This window comes from Physella acuta, unplaced genomic scaffold (genome assembly GCF_028476545.2).
Source record: "Physella acuta isolate Inbredline_101_S28 unplaced genomic scaffold, ASM2847654v3 ptg001618l, whole genome shotgun sequence".
NCBI classification, from domain to species: Eukaryota; Metazoa; Mollusca; class Gastropoda; family Physidae; genus Physella; species Physella acuta.
The window spans coordinates 193,017-206,200 of record NW_026733132.1 but is presented as its reverse complement, the minus strand read 5'-3'; the positions used below and the strand labels follow the sequence as shown (position 1 = coordinate 206,200).

General features: G+C 32.1%; 2 protein-coding genes across 16 annotated transcripts in view; one reads left to right on the top strand and one right to left on the bottom strand.

Annotated features, from left to right (window-relative positions):
- The window catches only part of LOC131929352 (dynamin-like 120 kDa protein, mitochondrial), a 38,359-nt gene extending 33,098 nt beyond the window's left edge, over positions 1 to 5,261 (top strand). For all 15 annotated transcript variants that reach the window (XM_059285469.1, XM_059285477.1, XM_059285474.1 and 12 more), the window contains 14 exons: positions 282 to 354; positions 435 to 550; positions 887 to 951; positions 1,097 to 1,173; positions 1,365 to 1,457; positions 1,974 to 2,046; positions 2,625 to 2,780; positions 2,873 to 2,981; positions 3,064 to 3,197; positions 3,350 to 3,436; positions 3,554 to 3,670; positions 3,791 to 3,884; positions 4,013 to 4,123; positions 4,414 to 5,261. In XM_059285469.1, the coding sequence (XP_059141452.1) occupies positions 282 to 354; positions 435 to 550; positions 887 to 951; positions 1,097 to 1,173; positions 1,365 to 1,457; positions 1,974 to 2,046; positions 2,625 to 2,780; positions 2,873 to 2,981; positions 3,064 to 3,197; positions 3,350 to 3,436; positions 3,554 to 3,670; positions 3,791 to 3,884; positions 4,013 to 4,123; positions 4,414 to 4,478 (1,370 nt within the window). In that variant the 3' untranslated portion in view covers positions 4,479 to 5,261. The remainder of the gene's footprint in view (positions 1 to 281; positions 355 to 434; positions 551 to 886; positions 952 to 1,096; positions 1,174 to 1,364; positions 1,458 to 1,973; positions 2,047 to 2,624; positions 2,781 to 2,872; positions 2,982 to 3,063; positions 3,198 to 3,349; positions 3,437 to 3,553; positions 3,671 to 3,790; positions 3,885 to 4,012; positions 4,124 to 4,413) is intronic.
- Positions 5,262 to 5,693: 432 nt separating this feature from the next.
- LOC131929355 (cytochrome b5 domain-containing protein 1-like) lies at positions 5,694 to 13,184 on the bottom strand. Its single transcript, XM_059285486.1, has 4 exons — positions 12,933 to 13,184; positions 8,829 to 8,905; positions 6,753 to 6,971; positions 5,694 to 6,276 (listed from the first exon to the last, which is right to left on the bottom strand). The coding sequence occupies exons 1-4, from the start codon at positions 13,060 to 13,062 to the stop codon at positions 6,046 to 6,048; spliced, it is 657 nt and encodes a 218-aa protein (XP_059141469.1). The 5' UTR covers positions 13,063 to 13,184; the 3' UTR covers positions 5,694 to 6,045.

Genomic DNA, 13,184 nt, shown 5'->3' with positions numbered 1-13,184 from the left:
AGTATGTCATTACAAAATATCAAGACAATTTATTGTTGGATTGGTGTGGATAGACCATAAAACATAAAACACCACAAGCATTAATAAGTTATTCTTCCTTATTTGTAAGGAATCTAGATTGGCTAGTTGTACATTAGTCTTAGCATTATTTCCTAATAATATTTCTAGCGTATTTGTTGGCTAGTTCAAATCTTGGGTACTTTGGGTTGTACTATTGTTTCTATTGCTTTTAACTCTAATTTCAATCAACACTTATTGTCCATTTGTCTCTGGAATTTCAGGAAACAACAATGATAGCATTGGTGCCATCAAACAGTATGAAGAACAGTTTTTCAGGAACTCTAAACTTTTTAAGTAAGTTAATTGGTTAATTAAATGTCATTTGTGTTAAAAATTGATATTACTGCCAAGTAAAATTTTAATGTTCGGAACAGAGATGGAGTTCTAAAACCAACTCAAATGACCACTCAAAATTTGAGCATGGCTGTTGCCGAAACATTTTGGAAAATGGTTAAAGAAACAGTGGAACAACAAGCTGATGCTTTTAAAGGTTAGAGCTCATTAAATAATTAATTGTGTAAAATGTGCAGCCTTTTTAAAAGTTCATAATCTGCATTGTAGTCTAATGTTGCATTGCTCTTTTACCTACTTATGGAGACAAAAATGGACATTTCATATTATCTTAACCTTACTCTAGGTATCACACTACTCCTAATCCTAAACCCATCACTCAATATCACCCAAACTTTTGCCATTTCTTTTCCCTTCTGGCTCAGTTAAACAGCAATTCAACATTTTTCACTTCATCCCATAAATTTTGTATAATGATGAAAACAGTAATCTCTTATCTTTGAAATCAGTTTTAACTTTCAATGGTTTATTCAAGCCACCAGATTTAATTTAGAAACAGAGTGGAAAAACACATATCCTAGAATCAGAGAACTTGATAGAGTAAGTAAAAATTAAATGCCTTTTTCTCATTAGTATTTTTTATGGAGGTTGATATATTTTAATTGTTTCTTTCATTCAATTATTAATTCGAAAATTACCTGCGATTTACAGGTTTTTAAAGTCTTTTTAAAAAATACTTTTTCAGGATGAACTTTTTGAGAAGTGTAAAGGGGAAATTTTAGATGAAATAATAAATCTAAGTCAAGTCACTCCAAAAGAATGGCAAGCTTTTTGTTCATCTTTTTAAAAATTTACTGTTAACTTGATCAAATGCTTAAAATATATATTATATTGAGTCATACTGTTATAATTTAAATTTAATTACATCAACTTGTGTAACAACCACCTATAAGATTCATTTCTGTTATTCAAAATTTAGAATGAAGTAATCCGATTTGTTTTGTGCTTTTTAGGGAAGAAGCTTTTTATAAGAAATTATGGGATAAAGCAGGATCATTTATCATCGAAAATGTTTTTCTTCCTGCTGCACAATCTAAGGACACAGGGTTTTGTACATTTTTGTTTGTCATAATATCTATTTAGCTTTTATTGCATTGACTAAAAAAATATTAATATTTGATCATTAATATAGCACTGTTTGAAACTGACACTAAAAAGTATTTCAACTTATAATTGGTTTTGTTACCCACCTTTAGTTTTGTTTAGATATAAGAAGATAATCCCTATGTCATTACTCGTATAACTACCAATTATCTAGACAATTTTCATGTATGTATGCTCTGGTCAGCTGTTATTTACTCATCTTTTGTTTTGTTGACATTATACAATTTTTAATTGGCCAGCTACATAAACTTAGAGCAACATTTCTAAAAACATTGACACCCACCATAATTCACTTCATTTTGCTCTGATCCATAATAAAATAAAAGAAATGATACTATTGATATAAGCAGTGATAATTGTGTTACTTAAAAGTATTTATCTATTCAAGTTTTTACTCTGATTTAAATACAATGGTGCAAGAAATGTTAAACTAAAAAATAATTAACTTTCTTTATCAGAACATTTAATACTGCTGTGGACATAAAGTTAAGGCAGTGGGCAGATGTACAGTTGCCTAAAAAATGTGTTGAGGTTTGTATTGTTAATGAAAACTTAGTGGCAATCATTTGATCAAACAACTTACAATACTGTCTAAGTAAGTTTCCAAAGGTAACCAGAAAACTGTGCATTAAACTGTGCGCAAGGAATTTTTATTTTCTAATGAAGTATTCATGGACATTAGTAAAGAATGACCACATTGTAGCATAATAAAAAATACATTTTCCATGAATGATGACAGAGTTAAAGCGTCTTAGTATTAATTAGTTAATATTCGCATATTTTTCTGATCGTGCAGTTTTTGTTTATGCATTTTTCTTGAAACTGTTACAAAAGTGTTAAATATTAAGAGGAAATGTATCAGGTCTGGATAATTTTGCATTGTGACTTATTGTTGTTTAGTATAGTAGTCAATCTTATATTTCTCTTGTTAAATATTTGTTCCCTCCCAATTTGATAAAATGTCATAATGACATTCAATTCATTAAAACCTAAAGTATGACATTTTATGCAGTGCTAATATATTTTAACTTCATTCAAAGTTGTTTGAAGTCCTCAGTTTTAGCATTTAGTTTTTCATCTAATTTATTTTCATATATGTAACTTGATAGATTGGTTGGGACACTCTACATGAGCAGTTTACCAACCTGTTAGAGCAGAGTAAAAAGAATAAAGATTATGATGAAGTGTTTGACCCTCTTAAAGCTGCTGTTGTTCAGATGACTAAAACTAAGCACAACTGGGAAGGCAAAGCTGAAGATAGTCTGGTCAGTTTTACTAGTATAGGTTTAATTCAGGTCATCAAAAACTATTTTGAAGGTTGTTGAAAACTTGCTTATTACACATTTGTATTTTTCAGCGTGTCATCCAGTTAAATACTCTGGAAGATCGATCAGTTCATGACAAGGAGCAGTGGGATAAAGCTGCCAAGTTTATGGAAGAAACAATGAGAGAAAAGCTCAATATTAGTAGGTCCCACTTTTCATATTACTTTTTATTTCATATTTTAATTTTGTTTTATACTAATATCACTCAACTCAAATATTTCAGCTGAAAAGGAGCTAGAGTATATGACTGGTCCAGGGCTATTAAAACAGTGGGTCAAATGGTCTAGGCGAACTGAAGATCACATTAAGTTTCTGGCAGTCAAAGGAGAATTAGAGAAAATGTTGGCTGTAGAACCTGTAAGACTTTAGGTTTTATATTTTATAATGATAAATTCATTAGCTTAATCAGTGGCATTGCTGTTTTCTATCTCAATCATTGAGTGTAAATAATGTTTTTTATACTATATTAAAATTTAGCTTAGAAAGATGTATTTTTTGTATCAATTAAGGAACACAAAGCACACTTAGCAGCTGATGAATTGACGACAGTGAGAAGAAATTTATTTAACCAAAACTGCGAGGTTGATGGTGAAATGGTAGGAAATTTTATGAAACTTTAAATTATTTTGGTGCTGATTGATTTTTAGCATTCAAATCAAATATAAAAGAACTTATTTTTACTTCAACTTTTACTGTATTTTTCACCAACGCAGATTAGAGAAACGTGGTATTATGTTTATCGCAAACATTTCTATAAGAGAGCTGTTCAGCAAGCTGTTGACTGTAAGAAGTGCTTTTTTCATTATCAGAAAGGTTTTCAAGATCAAGAGGTATGTTATCAGAAAACTCCCTTTTTACACTATTATATATTGTGCTGCTATCTTTGTATAGAATTTGTAGGATTTAAAGGAAAGACACAGTAATTTAGTTTTTCTTTGCATTTGCAACAGCTTAATTGCAATGCAGTTGTTTTGTTCTGGAGACTACAGAGGATGTTGCAAGTGACAAGCAATGCTTTACGTCAACAAGTTGTTAATAATGAGGGTTAGTTACTTTTTATGTTTTATTGAAACAGATTCTAATGTTACAGGCCTACATATTAGCTTAAGAGTTCTTTATTTCATGTAATGAATTTAGTTAAAAATATTAAGGGAAATCACCATTTGTTACAGCTAGACGTCTGGAAAGAATTATCAAAGATGTCCTAGATGAAATTGGAGATGATAAGGACCTTTTGCAGCACTTGCTCACAGGAAGAAGAGTACTGTTAGCAGAGGAACTCAGTAAGTGCCAAACATTTTTTTTAGATCAAAAGTAATGTTCTTAGCAACATTGAAATGTTTATATTAATGCCTCACAGGCAACATAAAGACATTTTGTTGGTCCAATACAGAGCCTCATTTTGTTTTGCCTAACCTTAGTGTGTAGAATATTTCACAGATCAACAACAAAACTCAAACTATTTTTAATAGTCATGACATGTTAGTGAAATTCCATCCCCATTTCATAGTTTCACAGTTTCTTCTAGCAGTATAGCAGTAGTTGTTCACCTCTAATACATGCTCTTTTACAGAAAAAGTGAGACAGATCCAAGACAAACTAGAAGAATTTATTCAATCCTTAAATAAAGAGAAATAGTTTTAAAATTAGTAAATAAATTTAGTTTTTTAAATTAAACAATAGGAAACAAACTGAAACTTAAAATGGTATTATTATGTTTCTTTCCTGTTTGATATCAACAAATGTTTTCTCTGAGTTTTAAAGAATATAATTTGTCTTTAAAAATTTCATAAATACATTTCTTTTTTTTTTTTATGTGCATTTTAAAGAGTCATCTTGTATTAGAGATATTTTACATATTCTAAAAGTGTCATTCATTAAAATTTAAGGCATGAAAATATTTTATTGTCTGAGTCAATAGGAAAACTTCTTCATTTTAATTATTTCTTCTATACAATAATTCTTCTATAATGGTTTTGTAAAGCCCAGTCAATCTGAGGATGTAAATTTTGTTTGCCAAGTGTATTATAACTTTGAGAGCCACTTATTGTTCTTGCTCTAACATAAACAAGTATGTCTAAACCTCATTTTTTAAACTAAAATCAAATGAATGGAAAATATTTCTTGGTGTTGTTAGATGTGAGGAAAAATACATGTGAATTCTTTAGGAATAATTTTTTAAAACCTTATGAAACAAAAACGTGAGCAACTTTCAAGAATGTGTGCCCTTTTCATGCTCATACAATAAGTTTCAAATTGCAAAAATTGGCATTTTGATTTAAAATGAGTGACTATTATATGTATGTCAAATACTAGTAAATTATAGTAAAAATGTTTTAACAGTAAACTTAAAACAGTTTTGTGTGATAGAAAATTGTATGCACTTTTGGATTTGGCAAAAAAATAAATTATTTTCCCTGAGCTGTGCATTTTGTGTTACTTGTATAGTGATTTTAGATGTACATTCTGTTTGTTGGGAATTTCATTTGCATTAGTTGATCTAGTCAATAGTGAATTGCTCAATTGGGAAGGTAAAACTTTGAGTGAAGTCCATATGCTGTCCATAATTTAAATATAAACCAGAAGCAAATATTAACACTGAGTGGACCTGAGAAATACATGTGGTCACTTACCCCTACTACCAGCTGAATCTAATATTAGTTAAAATTAAAGTCATTTTAAATTTTCCTTTTTTATAGTATTTTAAAACAGCACACATGTATAATTTACCAAAGTCAGTAAGAAACTAATTAATTCAATGATAAACCATTAAAAAAAAATCCAATTGCCCTTTTTTAGAACCCAAATTTAAAATACACTAATTTGTATCACAAATTTCAATTACACATAATCAAGTTAAAATTTTGGCAAAGTTTTAATGCTTAATTATCTTAAAACATGTACACAGTTTTTTATTACTTAAAAAACTAAATACTTTTTTTAAAAAGCACTTTTTGAGAAAAAATGCAAACTCAAACTATATTATCCAATAAACAATATTCATTTATATATGTATCATTAATTTTTTTTGTTTTTAGCTGTTATAATAATGTTTTATGTCAATTTAATAACTTTCCACATTTTGGCAGAGAATAAATAAGCCCTTGGTGAGCATTATAAATAACTTGCTTATAACCTTAATCAGCTGTACATTAAAAATTCTAAACTGTACACCCATCATAACCTACATCAAAAAATAGATCTACTATGCTTCTGTTAGATCATCATTGAAGTATAACTGAATGGCTTGAAGGTATGTATCATCGTTCATACTTAATTCATAAAATTCTTCATCTTCATCATCAATTCCATTCTCTGTAAGTGTTTTGCTCATATCCAGATTTTTTCCTTCATATTTCCAAGTGTAACTCCCAGCATGTGCATTAAACTTCATGTAACGCTCTTGAATTTCTGTCATCACTTCTTCAGAGCACACCTTAATGAAATTTTAAAATGCTTTTTAAACTTTGCAAAAATAAAATAAAATTAAATGTACTATTTAGCCCAGACACAGCTTTCACATTACTAATCCTGCAGTTTAGGCTATTTTTAAAAGTATGTTCCATCAGCTTTCATTGTTTTTGTATACAGGTCAGAAGAAAATTTAACAATTTTGTTTCTCCATTTGATATCCACACTGTTTAGTTCAACTTATTAATTATTATCTATGCTTCCCATAATGTTTCATTCAATTTATAAATGGTCAACTAGTTTTACTGTCCAATGATTCAGTGTTTCAAAATATATAAATTTCTAGACTGACCCTAAAGACCTGGGATTATCCACTAATGATGCTGCAGCACTTAAAAAAGTAACAGGGCTTTGATTATATCAAGTGGAAATGGGGATCACTTACAGCACAATTATGAGCAACATGACAAAAACTGAAAAATGTTTAATCAAGATTTCTACCTCAATAACTTGGGACTTGGAAGTTAATGTGTTGGTAATTTTTATAAGACGTGTTTTCTGTGACAGGATTCCAACTAGGTAAGCATCATCTTTCCACCATGGACGACCAAAGTCATTGGCCCAGTTTGAGTCTGGACATGTTGGTGGTATGTGTACAAACCTTCCATTCGGACAGTAGGGAATAATACAGTTTGTTTGTGGATCAACGTGTGTTCGGATCTGCAAAATAGAACAGCATAAACATACAATAAGTCTACAACTTAATGAGGTATCACTAGATTGATGAAAAAAAGATGGTTTAAAAATATCAGGTTAAGGCATAAAAGCTAATGTATTACAAGAACTGAGAAAATAAAAGATTATCAGCTTTTTAATTTAAAAAATTGTGTCTATATTAAGTGTTGTTTAGTTGAAGCAAATAATAAAAAGGTACTGGAATAAACTGCAGATCAGCTAATTTTTTTATATAAATAATGTGTGGTTAGCAGTAAAATTTGGGTCATCAATACAGTATTGGTTCAATTAAACTCTTAAGGATACAAAAATATATCCACAGAATGAATCAATCTAGATCAGTATATCTATATACATAAAAATCAAAATTCAAACATCTGAATGGATCAGGTTCGTTTTTGCCACTCAAGTGCATTATAACACCAGGAGTTTTTGCACGCACTTTCTGGCCAACTTCAGTGAAATTTCAATTAGTTTTCATTTTTCAAATATTTGTAATGGCGACCTCATTTGATGCCATTGTATTTTGTATATGCTGTAACCATAAAGCTGTCTTTAAAGATAGTTTGCATTTACTATTTTAGTTTTTATCCCTCTGAAACTAAAATCTGGATAAAGAAAAACTAAATAATTAAAACTTGATAAGTTTCTAAATTGAAAATCATGTATCGTAGTCTATACATTCAAAAAAATTTAAAAGTCTCGAGTTCAAACCCTCTGGCAGATATGGCTCTCTCCCTTCCAACACTAAAAATTAAAAACGAAGAAGAAGAAGAAAATAATTTAACTGCCTACTAAAACTACATTGTTTACTCATTTCTGTTTATGGTGTTAGTTTAGCTTATGTATTTTAGGTTCTTTGAATATAACTTTAAATAAATATGGTTAGGGCAGTTTTTGTTATTGTACTACAGAGGGAATACACCAGCTACCTTAATCCTTCACGATTTGGTGCCATGTTCGTTTTGCAACTTAATGTATTAATTAACGTGCAAAAAACAAAATTTTTCTTCACAAAAATTATAATTTATCTGAAAATGTGTACATAAAAAAAAATATCAAATTTTTGTGCTTGTTTGTGGTTTAGGCTTAGGGGTCATCCATTTATGGTATCCACATGGGGGGGGGGGGGGGGGGGGGGGGTTGGGTCATTGTGGACGTCAACATGTTGAATTTTACATCAGAATATTTACATCTATATTTAAAAAGCACATTTTTACAAGCCCAAAAAAGTGGGAGTGGGATATTGACCCCGGCAATTCCCTAAAACAATTTATGATATTTCAAGTTTTTCTTTAAACATTTCTCTGAAATGAAAACATACATTAACAGCAGCTCACTCTATTGATTGTTTGCTAATCCTACTTAATCCCGTTATCTCCCCTTTTTTAAATAATAATTAATTTAGTATCTAATTAGAGAAAAAATATTATTTCATTGTCTTTGAAAATCAAATCACTGATTTCAATGTGGGTCTTCTTCTTCTTCATTCTTAATTTTAGTGGTGAAAGGGATCCAGTACAGTTAAGTATATGTGTCAACTGGTTATATGCCATTAAGGTCATTGACTCAGATTTCAGTATGCTTTTCTTTTTGGATTTGCTTCCATAGCCTTTGTCCAACCAAAAAAAAAACTACAAGGCAGCAGTTTTTTATTTTGGAGGAGTTGTCACTTCTAGAAGAGTGGCTGTCCCCAGCTAACGAGGGTTTGAACTCAAGACTTTTCAGTTTAGCAACCATGAGCTTTACCGACTCAACCAGACAGAAGTTATGAACCAAAAACAAGCCATTGTGGTTATTAATAATAAAAAAAGCAAATTTTGTACATATAATACTACATACATCTTTTGTTTTGCTATCAAACCAGTGAGTAATGTCTTTTCCAGCTGACTGTATAATAGGTTTTAGCAAAACATCTCCTGAAAATGTAAAACACAAAAGACTTTAAACAAATGTTTCTTCTTTTTACTTTCTCGTATATACGAAGTATAGAGAAAGTCTTGTAATCGTGCAAAAAAAAAAAGTGAGATTTTTACAAATCTCGACGTTTTACACCTCACTGATACGTAAAAACATAATTTTGCAATCTTGTCCGTATGTCTGTGTGTGTCTGTGTGCAAACACGATAACTTGAGTACCGTTACAGCTAGGTTGATGAAATTTCATATATAAGTATATATATATATATATATATATACTAGCTGCATCCCGTGCTCCGCCACGGTAAATCTTTTTTAAATGTACCAACTTGGGAACAGAACAAAACTAAACACAACGCAAACGAACGCAAAAAAAAAACAAAAAAAAAAACGTAAAAACAAACACAACACTCATAACATAAACACAATTTAAATGCAATCATAAAGGCATATTGCTCAGTCTAGCCCGTAGCGCCAAATCGCGCCCTTTCCGGTGATTTGCACCCCCCTCAAACTTTCGATTTGCACCCCTTCCCCCCCCCCCCCCGCCCTAAAACTTTCGATTTCCACCACCCCCCCCTCGCATTTTTTTCCAACCCACTTTGGCGCCCCCTAAGGTCGGCACCCGGGGACATATGCCCCCCCCCTCGCTACGCCTCTCCTATAAAACCCGAAAGATAGAATAATAATTAGAAAAGAGTATAAATAATAGGCAGTATCTATAATATATACAATATTTCACTTTATCCATTCACGCATTTTTTTCCAGTACTTTAAATTTTAAAAATTTACAATAGAGTTTCATGACTAAAACGATTGCGCACCTAATGAACGTGATGACGCGTCTATAATAGTGCTGAATAGTTGATTAAAAATTATAAGTAATAAACAGTATGGCCTACCTTCAGTGAATAAAATAAATAAAAGATTGCCTTTTATCAATCCATGCTAATTATAATTTTCTAACAATAATTTCCTCTTACACATCCGAATAATTTGCATTCACATTTTGCTAATTATATTATTGCAACACTAATTCCTTCTATGACTAACGTATATTTGCATTCACATTTTTTATTAGCGTGAGTTTAATGTATTTTTAAATTACCTCCTTTGTCAAAATTAGAAAAGAGTTAAATTAATTTGATTTTTCTACCGTACTGTTATTATGTTATTAAAATGTATCCACTTTTTCTAGGATTATAAACGAAAATGATATTTGACATTGATCCTTTTTATATGTTTTAGCAATGTGCGTGTATTTAATATTTTCTTTAAGTTATGCAAAAGAGTAAACACAGTGGTAATTATAAAATAGCTCTATGTCGTTATATAAACAAACCCTACTCTATTAATTATAATAAGACACAGCGGTGCACTGAAAAGCACAGTATGGTGCGATGTTTACTTTTATGGTTCCAAAAGCCATAGCGATGACAGAAGGAAGGAAGGACTGACACACACTCAGCCCAAGGACTGACACACACTCAGCCCGCTTATATTATAGATATATATATATGGGGGCTATTGTAACTGATAACTAATTTGAACCAGACACATCTGCTGGTGCCACAACAATTTGGTGACCTAGAGCAGGGGTCTCCAAACTTTTCAGTCCGAGGGCCGCATTGACTATCAAATTTCATTTCGGGGGCCAGTTTCTTCTAGGCATGTCTTCGATTTTCTGGGCAAAGTTCCTCAGCCATCACCAACAAACGGTTTTTCTGTGGACAAAAAGATCTCCGCGGGCCGGATGACAGGACATTGCGGGCCGCATCCGGCCCGCGGGCCGTAGTTTGGAGACCCCTGACCTAGAGCATCCCAGGTTCCACTGTGAGCACTATGGTGCCTACATTCATTTTTAATAGGTACCCTATGCCAGGGACACAGTGGATCACTACATTTGATGACTAAACCGAACCAGGGTAAGATGTTGGTGCCTCTGAGGTAGTGTAGCTGGTGGCTCCCAAGAGCACCCCACAATGCCCCTGACACCTGGGCAGTCACCAAGCTGTGTTCTACCTCACTATTACTATGTACACCCAAGGTGTTGATACAGCATGCCCAGGGCAGTCTGAGCAGGACCTGTGCCCCCATATATAAGATCCATTAAAGCCATAGCACCTAGATCCATTATAGTCATAGCACAGGCTGTTTACATTTAAATAACTCAGTTTTAGAATCCAGACACACATCTAAAAATACAGATGTGCCATTTGATGATGTGCTGACTAAACCCTTATAAAATATTTCATCACTCTACTCTGGTGTGTAGAACTTTCTATAATATAAGCCGCCAGCGTCATTTTGCACTTTCTGACACTTCAGTCATTCCATCATAGGTATAGCCACTTTGTCTTCATCAACGCTTGAGAATGTGGTCATCCACATGTTGTTTGGTGGCGGTTTAAATTTTTATTTTGACCGCTGTTTAATTTTCATGAATATCATGCTGTGCCCTGAAGGAATATCAGCCACACAAAAAAATAGTTTACACTTACAACATGTATACTATACTTGACCTACTAAAGTGTATACTAAACATGTTACGAGTATATGGAACATCTTCTGAGTCGCAGGGCACAAAACCATGCCCCTTTTTATGTTCTGGGTCAAGTTTTTGTCTTCGCTTGCTGAGCGAAAACATAGTACATGTTCCGAATTTTCAGTTGAGTGCACATGCGTCGAAAAACCAGTTTAGGTATTAATAACGAAAATAATAATTAATAAAAAAAATATATAATTTTACCAAATGTATCTTCAATTTTTCCTTAACCAATATTTTGTTTTAAGTGTATCAACATATTTTTCAGTTTCCGTCTGACATGAATAAATCTTTAGGCCCACCAGAATGTACCGTGCTCGTGAGATCACACATAATCAACTGACTATAAAAACAGGCAGATAAAAAAGTCATAGGCTAATTATTAAGGTTTAGAATGGGACATAATTAACATAAAGAAACGAAGGGGGGAGGGGGATGAGGGTCACATAGGCCCTACTCTAAAAACTAGAACTACTTTTTTCTTAATAATAGACTCGGTATAGTTGTAACGCGATCTCAATACTTTTAATGAACTTGGCAGATGCAAGTTTTCGAAGAAATCGAGCCTTTCAGCAAACAAATATTCAGCCCTGTTCATCCGAAGCTGTTTCTGAAGGATATAGACATGCAAAGAAGCTGGGGGAAAAGACTACCATGAGGTTGGGGTGGGAAGGGGTGATTGTACTGCGGGATGGGAGGGAGGGGTAATAACATGTGGGTAATGTCTACGACCCGTGCTATTATACACAGCAATATATTTATAAAAACTGTCTAGCTCCATTTGCTGGCACTCGAATAAAATTTATAAAATCTTGCATGTTCTGTAATGTTTAAATAATTCATTGTTGAATCACAAGCACAGTGGCTACACCATTTTCCTTTTTAAAAAAATAAAGCTGTATGCCTACTATCTACGTGTTGTTTTTTTTACTCTGATTACTCTTTATTTTAATTGCCTAGGCCTATAGAGCAGACGCTCCATGTCAAAGGTCATGCTTGTCTAATAAAATGTTCTATAACATGTTCTGTAAGTGTAAACGCTAAAGTATACATGTTCTGTGGACAAAATTGTTCTAGATAAAATAACTTTTGGCGGGCTTTGTGTTCTAGAAATGTATAGTTATATACATGTCGTAAGTCGTAAGTGTAATCGCCGTATAAAAATACATCATTGGTAACAATTGAATTATATCATAACAACTCATAACAATGTCCTTGAATTTCTTTAATTCTTTAATATTAGCAAGCGTGATAGGTTAGTTTGTTCTTAATGTTATAATTGACTATTGACCAAAATAAATAAAAATGAACCTGTGTTTAGTTGAATAGCACTCACTTTACTGACAATTGAACCTAAAATTACTAACTACATTTCATTACAGCCTACAGTCCTTGGCTATTATTTATAATGATTTATTACTGATTATATGATATGAATGAATTTAGAATTAACTTTTTATATTTATTTTATTTACTATTTACCTTTGTACTTCTCACATAGCGGTGTCAAATTGTAAACATTACCCAGAAACGACACCCACAAATCATCGGTTGTGTTGTGTACTGAAACTTCTTTCGGTGTAAAATACTTAGGACGAGTGATGGCAACCATGTCGTTTAATATTCTTCCTTGCTTGTTTATGCTTTTTCTTGTAGAACCATGATATTAAATTAGTATTAGTGTAGCTGCTGTTGCCAATGTCAACAGGAAGTAGTTGTAATTAAATCACCTTA